The sequence below is a fragment of the Equus caballus genome, chromosome 11 (assembly GCF_041296265.1).
Source record: "Equus caballus isolate H_3958 breed thoroughbred chromosome 11, TB-T2T, whole genome shotgun sequence".
NCBI classification, from domain to species: domain Eukaryota; kingdom Metazoa; phylum Chordata; class Mammalia; order Perissodactyla; family Equidae; genus Equus; species Equus caballus.
This window is the reverse complement of record NC_091694.1, coordinates 5905771-5930320: the sequence shown is the minus strand read 5'-3', so window position 1 is coordinate 5930320 and position 24550 is coordinate 5905771. Positions and strand designations below refer to the sequence as shown.

Here is a 24550-nt window from a genome sequence, read left to right as displayed (position 1 = left end):
TGGGCCTCCCCCTGGACAAGCGTGATGTGCAGTGAGGGCAAAACCCAGACGTCAGCTCAGCGGATGGAATTACACACCAAACACAAATTCTCTCCAGTGAGCCTCCAAGAGAACATGTCATTGCCACTCAGTCTACTTTTAGGTATCTCTCCATATCTCACAAACTGCACTTGACGATCTACTTGAGCAGACTACAGACAGGATGTGGGCAGAGTTCAGAGCACCTCTGACCTGACCTGACTAGCAGAAATGGCAGAGGCCCTTGGCTCTGGAGCTGGCCTGCTGGGTTCAAATCCCGATTCAGTCACTTACAGGCTTTGTAACCTTTGTTTAAATTCTTTGAGCCTCCTGTTCTTCATCTGTCAAATGAGGATCTTCCTCTTTACGGTGTGAGGACAAAACAAGATAACATATATGAAGAGTTTAAAACAACTAGACCTGGCAAACAGTAAGTGCTCAATAAATGTTAGCTATTATTACTATTCAATAATATGTGGGAAAAGAAAAGGGAAATGTGCTAGGTTTATCCTGTAGGTATACAGGAAATATAGTACTGTACACGACCCGCAGTTGGTTGAATCCGCAGATGCAGAACTCGCGGATATGGAGGGCCAACTAAGGGATTTCAGCATCTGTGGACTTTAGTACGGGCAGGGGTCCTGCACCCAATCCTCGCAGATACCGAGGGAGACTGTCCTATATTTCTATCTACCTATCTGAAGTTACCCTAATTTGCTTTCTTAACATGAAATTATGATTTCTTTTGAAAGCATTTGCTCTGTACAACATTAAGCATATTAATGATTACTACACAAAAACAACAAAAAGGCCAATGTTGATCCTCCTTTGGGAAAAAGCCTCAAACCTGAGGTCAAGCCTGCTCCGCTGCATTTCAGGAAGAACTCAGTCATTCACAGGCTCACAGAGGAGTGTCAACGAGGTGATTAAACTTTCAGAAAGTCGGTCCACCAGCACAAACCTCAAAATGAATCTAGAGAAGCATTTATTTGTTTTAAAATCATCTCCATGGCCTGAAAAGGGCAAAAATTAAATTTATACATATATAAACTATTCTGACCCCAGAGGAAAGAAAAAGGAAAGGAAGAAACTGATGCAAACAGCAAATCCATGTAAGAAAAATGGGCCATTTTCCAGGTGTGCGCTGACTCCCGGTGAGTGAGGAGAAATTCTTATCTAGTTCTATCAGAAAAAAAGATCTTCCTACTCTCATTGCTAAGGTAGCGGTAGCGAAATCAAAGAGTGGCCATTTGACAAGCGCCAGCCGGCATCACTGAATCTGAAGCAGATGGGACTTGGCATCTTGAAACACACTTCAGGGCTAAGATTGGGACGGGTCACTCCAGAGAGAAAGGAAGAACACCAGAAAAACTACCACCAAGAAGCGTTTTTTAATTAAAGCTCAAGATGGAAGACCATCACCAGCTTAATCTTCCAAAAAAAACCACAACAATTTTTCCAGGTCACTTGACCTAAAATCTTTGATATTCCCCGCAGCCCACAGGAGAGAGTCAAAAACCTCTTGAGGGAGCAGACCCCCAGCTACCTTTCCAATCCTGCTTCGCCATCAGGAAATGGCCACTCCCGCCAGCCTGGCTTCCTTATTTGCTCCAGGGAGGAACCAATAGTGCCCATGTCAGCTCTGTGTCCCCAGCGCCTATCACAGTCCCTGGCACATGGTGGTGGCTCAGGAAATGTCTGCTGACTCAACAACTCCAGGAATGCCTGAGGCCTGCACTCTGTGCCTCGCCCCGAAAGCCGGGGTGAAAGGCAGCCACTCTCCAACCGAGCTCAATTCCCCCCACCTCTTCCCGACACCAGCGCCAGGCAATCGGTCCTCGCCATGCTCCTCCCCCTGCTCCCGATTCCTACAGAATCCAATCAGTTTAGACTTTTCTTGCTATTTAAACATCTCCTGTTCTTGTCTTTTGGCTGTCCCACTAAACTGGGAGTTTCTGGACGAAGGCAGGGTTCTGAAGCAACCAGAAGCAGCGGGACGGTGGTTGATCTGTGACCAGGCAGACCTAGTTAGGTGACTTTGGGAAAACTTTATGTGAAGCACTTAAAACAGTGTCGGGAGCACAGCGTGCAAGTCACAAATGCTGGCCATTATCATTATCTACCTTTTGGAACCCCAGCTCTCTCACGGATAAAATGGGATTGATAATAAAGCCTCTGTTGGGTGGGTCTTTCTGAAGATTAGGAAAAATCTCTCAAAAGTTTCTAGGACCTTCCTTTGCACACAGTAGCCACTTTGTAGCTATACGGCAGCTATTATTACAAAGCCTCAAGCTGGGTGCAGAGAAAATGCCCCATAAAAAGCTTATGAAATGAGTTGAATGAACCGAGAGAGACATAATCTAATATCAACTCAGATATCAAGGGAAACTTCTTCAGTCATTCATTCGATTCTCTTTGTTTTTCTTTTTGAGGAAGATTAGCCCTGAGCTAACTACTGCCAATCCTCCTCTTTTTTTGCTGAGGAAGGCTGGCCCTGAGCTAACATCCATGCCCATCTTCCTCTACTTTATACGTGGGATGCCTATCACAGCATGGCTTTTGTCAAGCGGTACCATGTCCGCACCCGGGATCTGAACCGGTGAACCCGGGGCTCCTGAGAAGTGAAACGTGCGAACTTAACCACTGCGCCACCAGGCCAGCCCCTCAATGAGTCTTTATTAAGGGCTTATCATTAAGTACCAGGCTTTGTTCTGGGCGTTGGGATGATAAAAACAGTCCTTGTCCTATGAAATTGACATTCTAAAGGGGAAGGCAGATAATAAACAGGGCGAGACAGAGAAATAAAAGCTTGTATGGTACTAGGCGCTAGGAAGAAGGACCAAAAGCAAAGCTATCGGGGCTGTGAAAGTGCTGTCCACAGCGGCAGCATTCAGGCAGATCTCAGCCCCTGGAGAGCTGGCAGTGCGAGCTGCCCTCACCCCCAGGCAGACTCTAGCCTTTCCACAGCCTCTAGTGCCAGGAGACCCAGCTCCCCCAGAGAGGCTGCGGGCTGGCTCCCAGGGCCCTCTCAACTCAGACCACCCTACGAACACTGCTCAACCAGCAGCTACAAACTTGTTTTTATAAAACTGAATTGGCCACTCAGCCCATGTGGAAGTAAACGGATGACAACCATACCACCACTGGTCTGTTCCCCAGGAAGTTCAGATCGCTGTTTTCTCCGAACAAGTAACCTTCGGGGTGAGTGGAGTCAAACTTCTCTCCTCCCATGATGAAGTGGCTGGCAAAGTAGCTTCCTAGAGAGAAACCAAACAGAAGCCAGTCAAACTAAACCAATCCAAAAAGCCAATTCGAAAAAACGTTAACCCTTCAAACAAATAGTTAGAGCAATTCTGAACCCTCGGAGAGCTTTCTTCTCTTGATTTGGGACAATGACACAAAATAGGCAAAATGATAGCAGTGAGAACCCAAGACACCAAACATAAAATAGATCATTGTTTTCCTTTTAACGTTCTTAGTTGAATCCTTATCATGATCTGTCTCTAACACCATCAGCAAGAAGACCAGAAGGCCCCACAATGCACATTAGTGAACAATATATACGTATTTTTGTCCTGATTTTTTCCCGTAACTTGAAGTGGTTATTCTCTTTCCTCCATGTACTCAGGATTCTCAACCACAGGTGTCAGCACATATACACACACATACAATTCTTTGCCTAAATTTTCCTAAGCCAGCTCATACCTACACACAGAAGTCCCACCACCACGTACAGACCTCCACAGCCCTCCACACTCAAGGCTCTTCATTTCTCGTATTTGGTTCAAAATGATTATTTAATAGGAAAATATGAATTTAGATAATACAGCTGCCCCTGACTTTACCTACCAGTTACCATACAGATTGTGGAGTTTAACTGGACAACAGCTTAGCTTTATGAAAGAAAGAGACACGTGCGCGCACACACACACACGCTTGGTCTCAAATTCACTAACAATGCCAATGGCCAATGTTGTGGGGACACCCTTCATGCAGGCCCTCTTTGCTCCCCTGGATCAGCCAGGAGGCAGGGATATTTTCAACCCACAATAACTGGATGCAATCAGCATTCAGGGGTCAGAATCCCCATCTGCTTTATCCCGACAGACCGGGACCTGTGCCAGGATGTGATGGCACGAGGTCACCAAAGGAGGCTTAGGTAACACTGCAGAGTCCATCTGGGCATACTTCCCAACTTCGACGATTAAATGAATGCCTCTTAACCCAAATTTCTATACTCTAATTCTCCCATAAAGGCAAGCTGTCCAAAGTGAGGGCTCATACCATCGTACGCCTTATCAATGCTCTCATGGACCCCAATTCTTGGATTAATACAAAGAACTTATGAAATGGCAAAGGCTTCGTTACGTGTTATACAGCTAGGAGATAGACAGACTCCCTAAGTCGGTTTCCATTTTTGTTGAAGGTTTACAGCAAACTTAGAAAAATGAGATTCAGCACTTTCAGCCTGTGAAGAAGCCATAGGAAGGACGACAGAAGAAAATCCTAACAGAAAAACTGAACCCAACGTTCATTTTTGGAGTTTCTACACATGGTGCTTTAGTCCAGAAACACTTATTAAACAAAACAATGTGGATAAAATTCTTCCCCAAAAGGTGAGGCAATTCTCTAACTAAACACCAAACAGGTGAACGTTATTTGATAGAGTAACAGCCACCAAAGTCAAAGCAATCATGGAGGAGCTCTTGCAAGTGCCCCATCAAAACTTAAAAACGCAAAGAGCAGCCACCTGCAGCAACACGCCAGCGGAGCTCATCACTCAGGAAGGCTTAATTATCAACCATTTATGTCTAGTACTTGCTAGCCCCATTTTCCAAGTGCATAATTTATAGAGAGGGAAGGTGCCCGGTTGCCTTAAGCAGAAGCAGCCTCGCAGATGATTTGTCACGTACTGTTGAACCTTAGTAAAATATATTTCCCACACATTAGAAATGATCTATTTGGGGCCAGCTCCGTGGCCAAGTGGTTAAGTTTGCGCGCTCTGCTGCGGCGGCCCAGGGTTCGGATCCTGGGCGCGGACACGGCACCGCTCGTCAGGCCACATTGAGGCGGCATCCCACATCCCACAGCTAGAAGGACATGCAACTAAGATATACAACTGTGTACAGGTGGGGTTTGGGGAGATAAAGCAGAAAAGAAAAAAAAAAGATTGGCAACAGTTGTTAGCCCAGGTGCCAATCCTTAAAGAAAAAAAAAGAAATGATCTATTTGTCATACGTTAAGTGAAACTAGAAAAGTTAAAGATTTTACACTGATGGATGGCTTGCCCAAATCATGAATAAAGAATGGAGAGAAGCCGATTTGGTGTCTAGAGTTGTACAGGGTGAGTTCAGTCTGGGACACAGCGAGCTTCCAGGACCTGTGAGCAGTTGGGTAGGGGTGTGGGGACAGGGAAATCCCTGGCTAATCAGCTTATGGGTGGTACTGATTGATCCTGACAAGAGAAGAATACCAGTGACTTGGGGGCTAAAGGGTTAAAGGTGACAGAGTTCTATTGGAAATACCCTTTCTTTGCTGTAATAATAAAAGAAGAGAAATTATCAAGAAGGTAGCCTAGAGCTAATTGTAGTTTGCCTTGCATTAAAAATATAGAGCACTGGGGCTGGCCCCGTGGCCGAGTGGTTGGGTTCGCGCGCTCCGCTGCAGGCAGGCCAGTGTTTCGTCGGTTCGAATCCTGGGCGCGGACATGGCACTGCTCATCAGACCACGCTGGGGCAGCGTCCCACATGCCACAACTAGAAGAACCCACAGCGAGGAATACACAGCTATGTGCCGGGGGGCTTTGGGGAGAAAAAGGAAAAAATAAAATCTTAAAAAAAAAAAAAATATATAGAGCACAAATATACCTCTTCTTTCCTTCTTTCTCTCTCTCTCTTCCTCATAGAAGCAAAGCAAAGGCTTTGACATAAAGCAGAGCTCGAGCTGGCCCTGTGGCATAGTGGTTAGGTTCAGCACACTCTGCTTCCTTGGCCTTGGTTTGCGGGTTCCAACCCCGGGTGCAGACGTACACCACTTGTCAGCCATGCTGTGGCGTGACCCACATATAAAGTGGAGGAAGACTGGCACAGATGTTAGCTCAGGGCTAATCTTCCTGAGCAAAAAAAAAAAAAAAAAAAAAAAGGCAGAGGCGAATTTGATCCTGATGCTGCCTTCCACCAACTGGGTGACCTAGGTCAAATTATTTAACTTTTTTGAGCTTTGGTTTCTTGCTTTGTGAAATGGAGATAATAATACCTCTTTCAAAGGATTGTTGTTGGGATCAAATAAGGTAACTTGTATGCAGCTGGCTAAGCCCAGTGAGCAATTAATACATGTTGGCTTCTCCTTTCCCCTACTCGACTCCTAAATCTTTGTCTCTGATCTTTCTTTGGAGTTGCAGCCAAATCTTTAACCACTTGCTATATCTTTTCATCTGAATATCCCATCTTTGCCTCAAACTTAGCGAATAACCTTTTCTTCTGGACGAAGGTAGACTAAAGAGCATTTTCTCTTAAGAGCTGGCACCAGAACTCTTCTTAGCAAAGGAGACAAAGGAGCAAAGCAAAGCAAACCATCTTCTTTTTGGGACATACTTTAATGAGCTAGTTAGAATGGAGAGCAACACACCAAGGGTTTGGGTACTTCTGTTGCTTGTTGATGGAACTTAAACCGGTTTGTAATTTGTTTTCCTTCTGAGAGGGAAGAGGAAAGAGTCAAAAAAAGGAGAGGAAAGAGACATTAGGACGGCAAGGCTGGGTTTGGTGAGCTCAAGAGCCAGTAAAGCTCCTGAGCTGAAGTTCCGTTTAGGGTGACAACGCTTCTTATTCCTGCTTGTATTTCTGCAGTGTAAACCCCAACTTCCTCGCCCTCCACAAATCTGTAGTAGAATCTATACTTTGATTACTTTACGTGGATGGAATTTTCTGGAGAAATTGAAGAATGGACTGATGGCACATTTGTTGTGGGGCAAAGGCAGCAAGCTGGAACTCTCGAGCCGACATGGTCAGAACATTTGTCACTTGGGAATTCACAGAAATCTTGGAGGGGGCAGTAGAAGGCCACGCTCTACGATTTGGGGGAAGAGGTAGGTTTCTGTCTAATTTGCCTAGATCTTAAGGAGCAGTAAAGCCCAGGCTGACATTTGGGACTCACTTTGAAAGCACTTTCTGCTTCAGATTTCCAATCTCTGTCAATGGCACCTCACTTCTCTGGTCACCCAGGCTAAAAATGTCACAGTAATAAAAGCCACAAAAATGCAGGATATGTGCTTTGTGCAAAGCATCCTTGTCAAGACCTCAGCCCTTCCCAAGTTTGATTACGGTGGGTTATCAGCTAACAGTCTCCTAGCAAACCTCTGTGCTTCCAGTCTTTTCTCTCTACAACCTAGACCTCTAAGAGAGAAATCTTTCTTAAAATACCACTTGGTTCCTCTCAATTTTGGCTTCCACCCATCTGCCAAATTTTACTTCTCATTCCCTTTCTATGAGAATTCTCTGCCTCAACCAATTAATCTATTCATTATTTTCTAGATCCATCAAGAACATTGGCAACCTTCAGGCCATTACTAATACTACTCTCCACACTGGACCATTTAAGAGTTCTACCCCACCTTCGGAGTCTACCTTCAAAGCCATTTGCCCCCAAGAACTCCCCCTTGGTGATCAAGCTCTTCTCTTTATTTTATTCAGGCAGCATAAACCCCTCTATACCGTCACTTTTTTAAACGGCTTTATTGAGGTATAATATACACAGCATAAAATTCATCCATTGTACAATACCGTGACTTTGGCAACGGTCACCACAATCCAGTTGGAAACATTCGCACCACCCCAAAATGTTCCCTCATGTCCGTTTGCAACTGATTCCTACTGCCATCCCCCAGCCCTAGGCGAACACTGTCCTGCTTTCTATCTCTGTCAATTTGTCTTCTCCAACCATTTCACATAAACGAACTCATACAATAGATAGTTTTGCATCTGGCTCCTTTCACTGTGCACAGTGTTGCTGAGGTTAACCCATGTTGTGTAGCATTTATCAGTAATTCGTTCCTTTAAACCACTGAACAGTATCTCATCGTAGGAATATACCTCATTTTGCTAATCCATTCACCAGTTGATGGACATCTGGATCATTTCCAGTTTTTTGGCTATTATGAGCAATGTTGCTGTGAACATTTGCATACATTTCTTTGTGTGTATGCATGTATGTCTTCATTCCCTTTGGATAGAGTCACAGGAGTAGAATTGCTAGATCATAAGGAAAATTTATGTTTAACTTTTTAAGATACTCCTACGCTCTCTTCCAAAGTGGCTGTCACCTTTCCACATTCCTGTCAGCAACACATAAGGTTCCAAGTTCTCTGCATTCTCACCAGGACTTGCTATTGTCCGTCTTTTTTATTGTAGCCATCCTAGCAATTGTAAAGCACTGTCTCATTGTGCCTTTAATTGTATTTCCCAAGTAACTACTGATGTGAACGTCTTCCCAGTGTTTATTAGCCATTTCTACACCTTCTTTGGTGATATGTCTATTCAGCTCTTTTGTCTATTTTTAAATTGGGTTCTTTGTCTTCTTAATATTGAGTTGCAAAAGTTCTTGACATATTCTGGATGCGATTTGCAAGTATTTTCTTTCAGAAGCTGGCCTGTCCTTTTGTCTTCCTAATGTGTTTTGAAGCAGAAACATTTTTAATTTTGAAGAAATTCAATTTATCAGTTTTTTTCTTTTATGGATTGTGCTTTGCTGTTGTATCAAAGAACTCTTTGCCTAATCCAAATCAAATAAGATTTTCTCCTACGTAATCTTTCAGGGGTTTTATAGTTTTAGCTTTTGTGTTTAGGTCTATAATCTATTTCTTAAGCAGCTTTATTGAGATATAATTCATATACCACACCATTCATCCATTTAAAGTGTAGAGTCCAATGGTTTTTCACTATATTCACAGTTACGCAGTTATTCACCTCTGTCTAATTTTAGAACATTTTCATTAATCCAAAAAGAAACCCATTAGCAATCACTTACTCTCCCTCCCCCAGCCACTGGCAGTCACTAATCTACTTTCTGTCTCTATGGATTTGCTTTTTCTGGAAATTTCATACAAATGGGATTATATAATATATGACCTTTTGCGCCTGACTTCTTTCACTGAGCATAAAGTTTTCAAGGTTCATCCATATTGTAGCAGATATCAATATTACTTCATTCCTTATTATCCTTTTATTTATTACAATAATATCCCATTGTAAGGATTTACTACATTTTTTTTATCAGTTGTTCCTATCATCAGTTGATGGACATTTGAGGTTATTTCCACCTTTTAGCTATTATGAATAATGCTGCTATGAACATTCATGTGCACGTTTTGGTGCGAATTTTTTTTTTCATTTTCCTTGGGCTCAGTTCTCAGGAGTAGGGCTGCTGAGTCATATCGTGATTAAGCAATTGAGGAACTGTCAAACTGTTTCTCCAAAGCAACTGCACCATTTTACGTTCCCACCGGCAGGGTCCCAGGGTTTCAATTTCTCCACATCCGCACCAACACTTGGTATTTATCTATTTTTTATTGTAGCCATCCTAGTGCGTGTGAAGTGGTATTTAATTGTAGTTTTTATTTGCATTTCCCTAATGGCTAATAATGTTGGGTATCTTTTCATGTGCTTGTTGTCCATTTGTATATCTTTTTTGGAGAAATGTCTATTTAAGACATTTGCTTCTTTTTTAATTGGGTTGTCTTTTTGTCCTTGAGTTGTATAAGTTCTTTATATATTCTAGCTACAAATCCTTTATCATATATATGATTTGCAAATATTTTCTCCCATTCTGTGGGTTGCGTTTTCATTCTATGATCATTTTGAGTTAATTTTTGGAGATGTGAAGCAAAGGTCTAAGTTCATTTTTTTGCTTGTTAATATCCAATTGTCCCAGCGTCATTCATTGAAAACACTACATTTTCCCTGTTGAATTGTCTCGGTACTTTTGTCAAAATCGGCTGACCATAAACATAAGGATTTATTTCTGGCTTTCAGTTCTGTTCCATTGATCTACAGCCCTTTCGTTGTGCCAACACCACGCTGCTATGTAGTAATTTTTGAAATTAGGTAGTGAAAGTCCTCCAACTTTGCTCTTCCCTTTCAAAATTGTTTTGGATATTCTAGATCCTTTGCATGTCCATACGAATTTTAGGATTGGCTGGTCAATTTACTCAAGAAAGCCTACTGGGATTTTGACAGGAAATGTACTCAATTTATAGATCAACTTGGAGAACGCTATCATCTCGACAATACTGAGTCTTTCAATCCATGAACGTGAAACGTCTATTTATTTAGATCTTTTAAAACTTCTTTAGTTAAAGCATCAATCTCCGCACCATTTCAAAATTTTCAGTGTACAAATCTTATACTTCTTACGTTAAATTTATTCCTAACAATTTTATTCTTTTTGATGCTGTTGGGAATGGAATTGTTTCCTTAATTTCATTTTCAGATTATTGCTATATATAAAAATACAATTGATTTTTGTATCTTGATCTTGCATTGGAAACTTCCTAACTCATTTATTAGTTCTACTAGTTTTTTTGTGTGGGACACTTGGTATTTTCTATATACAGGATCACGTCATCTGTGAATAGAGACAGTTTTACTCCTTCCTTTACAATCTAGATGCCTTAAAATTTCTTTAAAAATGTGTTTGTTTGGGGCCGGCCTGGTGACATAGTGGCTAAGTTTGCACACTCTGCTTTGGCAGCCCAGGGTTCACAGGTTTGGATCCCAGGTGAGGACTTACACACCGCTCATCAAGCCATGCTGTGGTGGCACCCCACATACAAAATAGAGGAAGATTGGCACAGATGTTAGCTCAGGGCTAATCTTCCTCACACACACAAAAAAGTGTTTGTTTTGCCTTATTGTACTAGTTAGAATCCCCAGTCAATACTGAATGGTGAAAGCAGACATCCTTGCCTTGTTCCTGATCTTAGAAGGAAAGCATTCTATATTTTACCATTAAATATGATGCTGGGGCTGGCCTGGTGGTATAGTGGTTAAGTTCCCACACTCTGCTTCAGTGGCCCGGGGTTCGCAGGTTCAGATCCCAGGTGCAAGTTAGCACCACTTGTCAAGCCACGCTGTGGCGGCATCCATCCCACATAAAATAGAGGAAGATTGGCACAGATGTTAGTTCAGTGACCATCCTCCTGAAGCAAAAAGAGGAAGATTGGCAAAAAGGACAAAAAAAAAAAAACAAAACCATGAGGGGCTGGCCCCGTGGCCAAGTGGTTATGTTTGTGCACTCCGCTGCAGGCGGCCCAGTGTTTTGTTGGTTCGAATCCTGGGCGCAGACATGGCACTGCTCATCAAACTACGCTGAGGCAGGGTCCCACATGCCGCAACTAGAAGGACCCACAACGAAGAATATACAACTATGTACCAGGGGGCATTGGGGAGAAAAAGGAAAAAAATAAAATCTTTAAAAAAAAAAAAGTATGATGCTAGCTGTGGGCTTTTCATAGATGCCCTTTATCGGGTTGAGAGTTCTTTTCTGTTCCTAGTTTGGTGAGAGTTATCATTGATCGGTGTTGGATTTTGTGAAATGTTTTGTCAGCATATATTGAGAAGAGCACATGGTTTTTGTTCTGTATTCTACTAACATGGTGTATTAACGTTGATTGATTTTTCAGATATTAAGCCAACCTTGCATTCCTGGGATATAGCCCACTTGGTTGTGATATATTCTGTATCTTATTTATCTCTATATGCATGCATTCTGCCTCTGACACTAGATGAGAAGCACCGAAATTTTGGAAGGAGCATAATTTTTAAATAATGATTTTTAAATACTGTAACTTTAGATTTTTAAAAATATGTTTTCACAGCACAAGCACTCTTTCAGGACTAAAAACTTGAGGTTAGACCTACTTAGCAAGAACAATTAGTTAAAAGAGGAAGCCACTATGACTGTTAAATTTTATGAGTCAACTTGGCTAGGCTAGGGTGCCCAGTTGTTTGTCCAAACTAGTCTATATGTTGCCGTGAGGATATTTTGTAGATATAATTAACATCTATAATTAGTTCACTTTTTTTTTTGAGGAAGATTATCCCTGAGCTAACATCTGCTGCCAATCCTCCTCTTTTTGCTGAGGAAGCCTGGCCCTGACCTAACATCTGTGCCCATCTTCCTCTACTTTATATGTGGGACGCCTACCACAGCATGGCTTGCCAAGCAGTGCCATGTCCTCACCTGGGATCCAGGCCAGCAAACCCCAGGCTGCCAAAGGGGAACGAGCGAACTTAACTGCTGCACCACCAGGCTGGCCCCTATAATTAGTTCACTTTAAGTAAAAGAGATTACCCTTGATAATGGGTAGGCTTCACCTAATCAGTTAAAGGCCTTAAGAGCAAAAACTGAGGTTCCCCAAGGAAGAAGGAATTCCACCTCAAGACTCCTTGAATAAATAGAAATCCTACCTGAGTTCCCAGTCTGCTGGCCTGACCTACAAATTTTAGACTTGCCATCCTCTGCAATCACGTGAGCCAGTTCCTTAAAATAAATTACATATATATATACACACACACATAAATACTCACACACACATTCACACATAGATATATATACACACAGATGGTCTCCAACTTACAATGGTCCAACCTATGATTTTTTGACTTTATGATGGTGCAAAAGTGATACACATTCAGTAGAAACCGTACTTCGAATTTTGAATTTTAATCTTTTCCCTGGGCTAGTGATATATAGTACCATCCTCTCTCATGATGCTGGGCAGCAGCAGCCGCAGCTCCCCGTCAGCCATGCAATCACGAGGGTAAACAACCAATACACTGACAACCATTCTGTACCGATACACATACAACCAATACACATACAACCACTCTGTTTCTCACTTTCAGTAAAGTATTCAACAGATTACATGAGATATTCAACACTTTATTATAAAATAGGCTTTGTGTTAGACGATTTTACTCAACTGTAGGCTAATCTAAGTGTTAGGAGCACATTTAAGGTAGGTTACACTAAGCTATGATATTCAGTAGGTTCAGTGTATTAAATGCATTTTCAACTGATGATATTTTCAACTTACAATGGGCTTATTGAGATGTAACCTCTTTGTAAATCGAGGAAGATCTGTGTACATCTACCTATCTATCCATATCTCCTATTGGTTCTGTTTCTCTGGAGATCCCTGACTGATACAGCCACCAAGTAGCTTGTGTTGTTAAGACTCCCTTCTGTGACCCACGGCATGAATTACAAAGCTGATATGAAGGCTTCCATCCTGCTGCTTGCCAGAGGCACCAAAATCACCCTGCACAAGGATCAGAATCTATATCCTGGTGCATAGCACAATGCATAATGCATAGCTGGTGCTCAATAACGTGCGCTAATGGCAACAGAAAGAGAATGGAGATGCCGAAGAGCAAGAGGACACAAACCACCATCATATGAGGAAATCAAAGGCCTAAATCTAAAGACAAAATCAAGAAGTGAAACAAATCAGCCTGCTCTCAATGAAGTAAAGTACAAAGAAAACAAAAATATTGGAGGATTCGAAAGTAGGAGAATTACTACATCTTAAGTGTCAAAAAAAATACTAGCATTTGGACTCTTGATTTTGATGTCTTCATCATTAAATGGAGCAACGTCTAGTTTTCTTATGATAGTAAATGCATTTACTATGACTTTCAGGAATCTACTTAATTTTAGTTAAAGTGTCAATCGAACTGTGCCAGAACCAAACAATTCTTTACCCTGTAGCAAGCTGCAGACTTCCAAGTCCCTGGTTTCAAAACTAATATTAAGTTGATGCTCCTGAAAGCTAAGAGAAACTCTTATAATTATTTGGCAGGCAAAGACTTATTAGCCACACTTTAACAACTGCCCTTACTATATAGGATAGACCGATGACAAGCGTGTGTGTATTCCAAGATGACAAAAAATTTGGAGAATGATGATGTTAGCTGCTCAGGACTCTGATTACCGTTCTGAATTTTTGTAATAGGTTTACCTTTAAACACCTGAGCAAAATGAGTTACTCCTATTTTCCAGTTTTCCCAAATATGTAGAGAGAAATGAACTAGGTTTATCAGGTACTGAATTAAAGTGAGTTAAATTGTCTTTATAGTAGACCTATTTCTTCCTGAATACTGAAAACAAGCCTAATGTCTTTTATCAATGTGGAACCACTTTCAAAAGAGGGGCGTGCATGTAAAAAACCAACCACCTGAGCAAAGCCATACCTTTGCTAAACAAATGATCATGGGCTTTTAGAGAGAAGATCTTAGAGAAGGATTTAAAAGCATGCATGTCTTCTAACTCAAAAATTACAAAGGCACAACCAAATGCAGAATAGTGCTATAAATAGCTTTCTAGGCTAATGTAGAAATACTATGCAGAAACAAACTCCCACCATACCTTCTGTTACTTAGGTGATTAATATTCAAGTATTTATTAACAAAGCTAAAAATCATCTAAGAACATATGTATAACATTGATCATTGCTGCATTGTTTGCAATAGTAAAAGATTGAAAAACAATACCTCCCAAATGTTCATCAATGGGAGACTATGTTAAAAAGGGATGGCATGTGCATGCGAAGAAACATTACAGAGGAGTTAAAAAAAACAGAACCAAAAAAACCTCTTGAATTTCTCAAAAAGTTAAAAATAGAAATACCATACAATTCAGCTATCCCGCTACTGGGTATTTATCCAAAGAACAAGAAATCAACAACACAAAGAAATTTATGCACCCCTGTGTTCATTGCAGCATTATTCACAATAGCCAAGACGTGGAAGCAGTCCAAGTGTCCATCTACTGATAAGTGGATAAAGAAGATGTGGTATATATATATATAATGGAATATTACTCAGTCATTAAAAAAAAAAAAAAAGACAGGGGCTGGCTCCGTGACCGAATGGTTAAGTTCACGCGCTCCGCTGCGGTGGCCCAGGGTTCGGATCCTGGGTGCGGACACGGCACCGCTTGTCAGGCCATGTTGAGGCGGCGTCCCACATCCCACAACTAGAAGGACCTGCAACTAAGATATACAACTGTGTACAGGGGGGGTTTGGGGAGATAAAGCAGAAAAGAAAAAAAAAGATTGGCAACAGTTGTTAGCCCAGGTGCCAATCTTTAAATTAAAAACAAAAAGACAGGGGCCAGCTGGTGGCATAGTGGTTAAGTTCGTGTGCTCCGATTTGGCAGCCTGCAGTTCACAGGTATGGATCCTGGGCATGGACCTAGCGCCACTAGTCAAGCCACGCTGTGGCAGCATCCCACATAAAATAGAGGAAAACTGGCATGGATGTTAGCTCAACGACAATCTTCCTTAAGCAAAAAGAGGAAGATTGGCAACAGATGTTAGCTCAGGGCCAATGTGCCCCCCCCCCCCAAAAAAGACAAAATCATCCCATTTGCAACAACATGGATGGAACCTGAGGGTATTATGTTAAGCGAAATAAGCCAGACAGAGAAAGACAAACACCGTGTGTGTGATTTCACTCATATGTAGAAGATAAACACATGGATAAGGAGAACACATTAGTGGTTACCAGAGGGGAAGGGAGTATGGGGGAGGGCGAAAGGGGTAAAGGGGCGCATGTGTATAGTGAGGGGTAAAAACTAGACTATTGGGGGTGAGCACGATGCAGTCTATACAGAAGCTGATACGTAATAATGTACACCTGAAATTACACAAGGTTATAAACCAATATGACCTCAATAAAATAATTAAAAATAAATCTCTCCAATACAGAGATAATATAAAAAGATCTCCAAAATCTGTGAAAGTGAAAAAAATAAGATGCAAAACAGCCTAAATAGTATGCTATACTTATATTTACCCAAGAAACTCTGGAAGAATTCCAAAGAAACCAAAAGTGGTTGCATAGGCATGGGAGGTGTACACAGAGACAGGAGAACTGGGTGGGTGAAGCGCCGAAGCGAGAACAAGACTGTCACTGTATGCCTTCTCGTGCTTTTAAACTTTGAACCATGTGACTATATTACTCACCAAAAACCAAGTAATTCTAAATAATTTAGGCTATTTTATTTTCACCTATCTCTATTAAAAAAAAATCTACAAACCCAAGTTCCATGAAATCAGCTGTTCTCAATAATTTTTAAATGTTTTCAGTTCAATGTGCATACCCAACCAAAGGGTTTCTTTAAAAATACAAAAAATGAAAAGCAATTTCTTTTTTTTTTAAATTTCTTTTTCTTTCTTTTTTTGAGGAAGATTATCCCTGAGCTAACTCCTGCCAATCCTCCTCTTTTTGCTGAGGAAGCCTGGCCCTGAGCTAACATCCGTGCCCATCTTCCTCCACTTTATACATGGGATGCCTACCACAGCATGGCTTGCCAAGCAGTGCCATGTCCACACTCAGGATTCGAACCAGCGAACCCCGGGCCACCAAAACGGAACGTGCACCCTTAACTGCTGCGCCACTGGGCCAGCCCCAGAAAAGCAATTTCTGCTGGGCACTGTGAGCATCATTACAGGGAAGATGACAGTGTTATTTTCTGAAATAACTGTTCCACAGGCAGCAGACTTTTAGAGGCTTTCTAGTGAGCCAGAGGGCAGTCTCGGCCTAGTTCGGTCAGTCACTTGGAGACAACTGCCTGTCACTTGCTCTGTTCTACCAGGACTCAAGATAAGGAGACTTGTCAAATCAACCCAGTCTGATTCCTTCACAGGGACAGGCCTCTGAGCTTTGTTTCAGTTCTGATGCAGAATAGCCTCCATCCCACAGATCATCAAGGACGAGTTCAAAATCCAATTCCTTGTGAAAGGCAGAGGCTAATGCTTTAGTAAGAAGAGCACGGACTTGCTGGTGGCTGCGGCCACAGGAATTCACTTTCCTGGGCCTCCATTTTCTTACCAGCAAAATGCGTGGGTCTAGGGTCAAATTCTTTACAAGGGTCCTTTGAGGTCTAAAACACTGTAATTCCGTAAAGGGCCAGGCCAATTTAAAGGTCAGATGAAGGATGGGAGATACCTCTAAACTAGAGCACGTATGCAAATTCATGGAAATTTTCAAGTACACAAAGGTTCACCGACTGGGATGTGAGTGTTCTGATTCCTATTTTCTGTGTTTTACCTTCAACATAAATAATTTAGTCCACTTGCTGTAAAGATTTCTCTTATACATAACTTCTGATTAAAAATGAGTTGCGGGCAGGCTCAGTGGCTCAGCGGTTAAGTGTGCATGTACCCCTTCTCGGCGGCCCGGGGTTCGCCAGTTCGGATCCCGGGTGCGGACATGGCACTGCTTGGCAAGCCATGCTGTGGTAGGCGTCCCACATATAAAGCAGAGGAGGGTGGGCACGGATGTTAGCTCACGGCCAGTCTTCCTCAGCAGAAAGAGGGGGATTGGCAGTAGTTAGCTCAGGGCTAATCCTCAAAATAAATAAATAAATAAATAAATAAATAAATAAATAAACAAATAAAAATGAGTTGCAACTAGTTAAAACTTTTAAAAGATTGGCAGAATGGAGAGGATCATTTAAGATTGTGGGCATTGAGTGTGTTGGTTAAGAAAAGTTTTATTCGGGTCCATTATCTGTTCATGAACATCATCCAAGATTCATATTTGCATTAATATCCTCTGGGGAACAGCCTACTGAGAGTGACCTGTGCTAATTCCCATATGTGAAGGACGGGCGGATACTCTTGAGGCAGCAAACTCTCCTGAAAACTCCAAGCTCAGCAAAACATGTTCCATATTCTGATCAATAAAAGCTAAGTGACTTCAGAAAAAAAAATCCACAAATACTTGTGCATATTTTTGTGTATTAAAAAGCAAAATGCACGCTTCCTTTAGCACTGGTTTCATATAGTTAAAATTAGCTAGGGCTTTATTAAAACACTAATGATCTGTGGTTTTATTTTACATTGTTCTAAAACAGCTCTTAAGCATATTCATCTCTGCAAGGCTTCACTCTTTGGCACAAAAGCAGTGAGAAACACAGCTCTGGCAGACGCTCTGCAGGGGTGCTGGTTCATTGTCTGGTCCCTGCTTTCACCTGGCACCAAATGGACACACCGCTGAGAAACCAGCTCATCTCATTAGCATGTCTTTATTCTATTGCTCCAATTCTGACACCTCTCCAAGATCACCCAAATCCTCATTAGGTCCTAAGCCAAAGAGAAGATGGTAGTCATCGGTCCGCAGAAGTCTTGAGGAAAGCAATACAAATAAAGAGCAGAGCCTTAGGTCAGGCACCAGCAGTTTAGAACTGGCTGGGTCTCAATCCACTTGTGATCCTCTCTCCTTTGCTGTCAAAATCCTCCTCCGCCTCCAGTGCTTCTGCCACAAGCCAGAGGCTGGAGACATCTATCTTTCCAATGATTCTGAAAACAAATATAGGACTTCTATACATTTTCAATACCTGTGCCCTGTCCCAGAGCTAACCCCATTCCAAAAACCAGGCTTGCCGTTACTCTGGCAAAGGGACACCCCGAGTGGCTCTTGATACTTAGATCCTCAAACATTTCTGTTAAACACTTATTTCTTCTGACAGCCTCTGGGAAAGCACCAGCACTGCAAACGCATCTTCAGCCTCCATCCTCCAGCGGGCAATGGAAGCTTTCCCCGGAGAAACCTAACTCCAACCTGTGCCTGCCCCTCCCTCTCCAGAGGTCTGGATGCGCCGACCAGGGCCAGCACCCACCACAGGTGCCTGTTTCGGATGCCGAGCCCGCCTCACCTAGCCCTCAGCTCCCGGGAGGAGAAAGGGCACCGGGCGGGAGGGAGGGGACGCGGCGCTGCGGGCGGCCGGGACCCCCCTGTGCAGGAAGCATCCCGCCCCTCGGGAGCCGCAGTCCCCCCAGCACACGTCTGTCACAAGATAGGCTGCGTGCAGGCCGCTCACGTCCTCCAGCGGACGGCTGGCCACCGCGGCGACCTCGCCAAGGCCCCTGAAGCACCCCTCCACGCCTCTTCGAGGACCTCGCATCCTCCAGATCGCTGTGCAGCCACGTCGGCCATCTGGTCCCCAGAACCCCCGGAGTCCGCGCCCAGGAGCATCACGCCCTCCTCCCCAGCCCCGGGTCGCGCCCGGCCGGCCCTCACCGGACTTGGGCGGGTAGCGGTACACGGAATTGGACGGGATGTCCACCTCCTCCACGCCCGCGTGCTGCCGGCTCGTCAGGGCCCCCATGGCCGCTGGCCCGCGCCGCCCTCGGCGGCTCACCGCGGCCGCTCGCCCCGCAACCGGCGCGGGGGTCTGCTGCCCGCCGCGGCCCGCCTCGCCTCGGCGCTGCGGCTCTGGCGGCGGGGAGCCCCCGGCGCGCCGCGCACCATCCTCCGCCGGGCCCCGCGGCGGCGCCTCTGGAGGGGCTGCGGGCTCGGCCGGGGGCGCCGCCGCCGCTCAGGCCGCGTGATGTCAGCGGCGGCTCGGGCGCGGGGACCGCGGCGGCCACGGCCAATGGCGGGGCGGGGCGGGAGCGAGCGCGCCGCGCCAGCCAATGGGCGGCGGGATGCGGCGGGAGCGGCGGCCGGGCCGGGCGCGGGGAGCCGGGCCGGGGCTCGCGGCCGGGGCGGGGACGGGAGGGGGTCCCAGGGGCCGGGGACGCGCAGGGCCTGGACCGCTCATCCCGCTCAGATTACCGCGCGGGAGCCGCCTCCTCCGCGGCCCGCGAGCTCGCTCACCATTGTCCCAAACATCCGAGCGCGGCACCAGCTTCCCGGCCTGGAGGAAGCCTTCTCCAGCCCCACCTCTCGGCTTGTGCCAAAGCCAATGGCCAGAAACCCCGCAGAGGGGCCCCGCGCAGCCCGGCAGCCTCAGCCGTTCCGGTGGCTTTCGGAGCAGAAGACTAGGCGGCGTTAATATCATTCATGCCCCCAGCGCCTCAACCCCCGAGTGCTCTGCCCATCCCATCTCCCTGCCCATCCCATCTCCCAGGGAGATTAGTCAATGCTGGTGACCCTCTAGGAAGATGTCGCCATCTCTCTCGCGTAACTCCTTTCAAAGCGCTCTACATGCTATCTGTTATATCTGGGACGGCTCATGTAGCTCTGAAGGTAGGAGACGGTCAACCCAAGATAAGATCAAGACATTCAGCCTTGATCACACCTTCTGGAGACTTTGGAAAGGGAGTCAACGCAGGGGAACGCTAATGGACAGGCAGAACTGGGGGCTCCTCTTCATGAAAACACACACCAAACAGTGGGAAGCTTGGACAGGCAGAAGACGTCATTCCAAAGCTTAATTCAAGACATCTGTGTTTTAAACGTTTAATTTTATTTGTGGGTCTGGTGTTTTTTCTGGAAAGGTGGACAGATGAGCAGAAATTTCAGCTGCTACATGACCAACAATTTTCAACAACGTTCAAAGTACAGTTTGGGGTGGCTGGTTCCCTTGATTAGGTCTGTAAAGTCATTTTATAGCATCCAACTCTTCCCTGATTATATTTTGCTTTTTTTATTGCCCTCTTTTCAGCAGTAACCAACAGACCTGATGCTAAAGGAACCTCCGCCCGATTGCCTTGGTTTTCTCCAAGGTCCCCAGGATGGCAGGAACATATCTCTGTCGTTTATACTGACTGCTGCTAAGGAGGGCCTGAGCTGCAGGGCGAGTCCCGGGCAGCCTCTCCCAAGCACCAGGGCCCCCCTGGCAGAATTCAGAGCCCTCCCTCCAGCCCCTGGCCCTAACCGCTAGAGGCTTTTGGACGTAACTTTGGAAGGGAACTGGTGACTTCCTTGATAGTCCTTTCACCACACACGGGTCCTACCTTGTCATTACTGGGTAAAGATGAGTCACGGAGAATCCTAGAACTGCCTCAAAAGGGAAGGCGCTCAGCACATGACAGAGTAAAATGTTGCCTTATAATCTGCGGCTCTGTCGGGAGCCATTGTTCTTCCTGTCCTCAGCATTTTGTAAAGGGGGCACCATCTCCTCTACGGGTTTATCCACGTCTAAGGGTTTCTTCTTCCCAGCCAGAGCCAGGCAAGGGATGTGGCTCAACGGGGCAGCTCAGGCCTGTGGCTTGAAAGGATCTGTTCTGGTCCCACCTCAGCCTGCTCCGAGCCTGGGAAACGGGCTCATTCCCCATCTTGGATAATGCTCCCCAAGCCTGTAACTTGATTCCTCCTCCCACAAATGAGTCATGCAATCCTATACGTGGAATAGTAAAGAAAAACAAGGCATAGCACAGTGACATGAGCAGACATTTGTTGAACACTCTCTATGTGCCAGGCCCTGTTTCAAATGCTTTTGCACATATTAAGACATTCATCCCTTATAGCAACCCTATGATGTATGTGCTACTTGCATCCCCATTTTACAGTTGAAGAAACTGAGGCGGAGAAAGAGCACTGGACTTTGAGTTGGACGAATCAAGACCCTAACCAGTTGTGTAATTTTGGACTAAGCCCTTAGTATCAAGTCTCAGTTTCCTGTCTATAATGTAGCCCTGCCCTCACTGGCTATTGCAAAGATGCAACAAGTGAATGAAGACTCCGTTTAAAAAGAAGCAGTAACCCCCCTCCTAGGGGTATGAGGCAGACGAGAAAGGGATGGGGGTAGTTCAGAGAAAATTCCAGATCAAAGAGACTCTCTGTGAATTCATTGAGTTAGAGTCCCACAGTCTACAACGTAATCACATAGTGCTACAGTTTTGGAAAAGAGGACCTCGGCCAGTGCCCAGGGAGAAAGCGAGATGGGCAGCCAAGCCCTCAGAGTGGCCGCCTCTGGAGGGACCAGTCCTGCGTTCCTCTCTGGTCCTTCCTTGGCACCATTTGGCTCCCTTTCCAGAGATCTGGGCCAGGGAGAGGGCCTGAGGGAGAAGACGGCACAGACAGGAAAAATCCAGAAGTGACTGCCATCAAGAGAGCCATAAAAATGCTTTTAACTTGGGGCTGGCCCCGTGGCCGAGTGGTTAAGTTTGCGCGCTCCGCTGCAGGCGGCCCAGTGTTTCGTTAGTTCAAATCCTGGGCGCGGACATGGCACTGCTCATCAGACCACGCTGAGGCAGCGTCCCACATGCCACAACTAGAAGAACCCACAACGAAGAATACACAACTATGTACCGGGGGGCTTTGGGGATAAAAAGGAAAAAATAAAATCTTTAAAAAAAAAAAATGCTTTTAACTTGCAAAAATGGTCTGGTGAGTAGTGGCACAGTGTACATAGGGAAATTATGTGCAAATACCATGCATCCTTTGTGTAAATAGCCTCAGGGCATCCTCTCCATTTCCATGATCTGCATGCAGCCCTTTGGAGAATCCCAGCAGAGAACCTGGCATTTAAGGGTCTCAGGAGCTTCCTCTAAGCATCCGCAGAAGGCAGGGAGGTAAAAGCAAAGTGTTTTATCAGGTCCAAGCCCTTCTTGACTTTGGTTGTAAGGGAGAAAGGAGAAGCATGTGGGGGAAGCACAGGGACGAGTAATTTCTAGGTCGGCTAGTCCCTTTGAGCTTTTAATTTTGTTCATTTTGGCTGTCCTGGTTTCAGCTCAGGTGTGCATTTCCCACCTTTGTAACACATCCACTCATTGCGATGATTTACCCAGATTCCTATAACAGGAAGGAGGGAGAGCCTGTGGGTGAAAAGCTGACAGCATTCCCAAGGCAGGAGGGCCAGGGGATGCCCCGGGGACTTGAAGGAGCTAAGGCAGGCCCCTTCTTGGCTGTTTGCTTGGCCCTTCTGCCCGGACTAGGGGGATAGAGAGATTAGAGTCCTAGCTGTTCTGAGTAAGCACAGTCTCTCCAAAAGATAGGACCCAACAAGCAACACGTGGCCCAGATCCCTCTCTCAGTCCTTAGCTCATGGCTTCAGTGGATTAAAGCTAAAACCACCAGCAGAGATTTTCACATCCTGCTCCAGATTGGCAGGCTAGGCTCACGCCGACAGAAGGGTCTGATCCTAAATGCTTTGGGATCCTGCAAACGGTTCCTCTAGCAACCTAAGGCTCTCTGTTGAGGAAAATAACCTTGTCCATTAGGAAATCAGCAAACGGACTTTCAGATTTTGCTTCTTGCCAAATGTGAATTCCTCATTGTTAATTTCCTGCTCAGCTGTGTGCTGCTAACAAAGGAGAATTGTTCAAATGGCTGCAAACTTTAGCTGGGTTTGTAGCTTCTTAATCTACTTTTCAAGTTAAGACCGATATGAAAGACAATGTTTACACTGCCCAGCATGGCCGGGCCGAGGGTGAGGAGAGCGAGGCGCCCAGGGTGTAATCTTTAAGTTGGCGCTCACTCTCAATGTCATGCAGGTGCCTCGCCTGCCTTGCCCTAGTTCCGGCCCTGCTGCCCAGGCATCTGGCATTTGGAGAAATGAGGGACCTGGGACATTAATCTTGTTCAAGGACTAGTTTAAAGAAATTAAGAGAGTCCATTCTATTTTGCTTTACTTACCTTTAGTCCCCCATCATTTCTCTCAAATACCAGACCCTGTGGGCTCATTTTTGTCCACTCACTTCTGCCTTCATTTGCCCTGCCCTTCATTTGGTTTTGAGCTCAACTCCACCTGGGGCTGCACATTCTGCACGATAAAGTTAGTGTGAAAAGAATGTGCTATTAACATTTCAGCCCAGTATGGATAAGCTGCCGGCTCTGCTCTTCTTGGGTAAACACACCGGGCAGGCAAAAAGCCCAGCATCTGTCTCCTGGTACCCAAGGAAACCAGAAGACGGAAGAGGCAGCACGGACACAGCGCCCACACCTCTCTTTAGCAAAGCACAACTGATTACTTTGAAAATCAAAGGGAGAAAATGAGAACAAATTCTCTTCCTTCTCCCAGGGTTTCTTGTGTGTCCTGGCTGGAGCGTCAGATCTGGAAGAAGCCTAAAGGTCATCTAGTTCAGCCCCCTTCACCTGACAGATGAGGCAGCTGCAGCCTGGAGAGGGGAAGGGACTTGCCCAAGGCCATGCAAGTGGCAGCATGGCTCAGAACCCCGGGATCCCAGGCTCCAAGCACTGGGCCTCCTCGCTAAGGGAAACTCGTGCTGCTGGTTTGGTTTCTTTTTTTGCAGGGTAAGCTGTCTTCTGGAGCTGATGCAAGAAGAAACATCAACTTGAGAAAAAAAGCTTAGAAACGCGACACAAATGCATGCGCATGTTCAGCTGTTGCGGTAACAGTACCAACAGGCAATCAACTGCCGTCGCCCAGAAGTTATCCATGAATGTGCTCGATTTGGCATAAGAAGACCATGGATGTATCTGCTATCGGCCAGAGTCTCCCCAAACTTCCCTCTACTCCTCTGAAACTGAAGCTGAGGTCGATGGATCACCTAACCCCTCCTAGGCACGGGAACCAAAAGGCGGAGGAGAAAAGAGGAGTGAGAGCAGCCCCCAACGGTTGGAACCGATTCTTGGCAAGTGGGTTAAAAGTGTCAGTGGGTTAAAAGTGTCGTGTACACACGAACAGTGTGTCCTTGCTAAATTCTGAGTGCAGGATCATGTCCGTCATGGGCCAGCAATTCAATGACTTTGATTACAATGACACATTTATTCCTGAGCTAATTGCCTGTTTATTTAAATGATAACTACTGTCCTCATTAGCGCACTTCAAAGTCTATGCG

General features: G+C 45.1%; 1 protein-coding gene across 8 annotated transcripts in view; it reads right to left on the bottom strand.

The window, feature by feature from the left end:
* The window catches only part of RNF157 (ring finger protein 157), a 72004-nt gene extending 52028 nt beyond the window's left edge, over positions 1–19976 (bottom strand). For 2 of the 8 annotated variants that reach the window (XM_005597127.4, XM_023651981.2), the window contains exons 1-2: positions 19680–19878; positions 3157–3275 (exon numbers count right to left, since the gene is read on the bottom strand). In XM_005597127.4, coding sequence (XP_005597184.1) covers positions 3157–3275; positions 19680–19863 — 303 coding nt within the window. In that variant the 5' untranslated portion in view covers positions 19864–19878. Of the gene's footprint in view, positions 1–3156; positions 3276–19100; positions 19396–19679 lie in introns of those variants that run through there. The other 6 variants (XM_005597125.4, XM_070226867.1, XM_005597128.4 and 3 more) reach the window with 6 other exon arrangements.
* Between the last annotated feature and the right edge of the window lie 4574 nt (positions 19977–24550).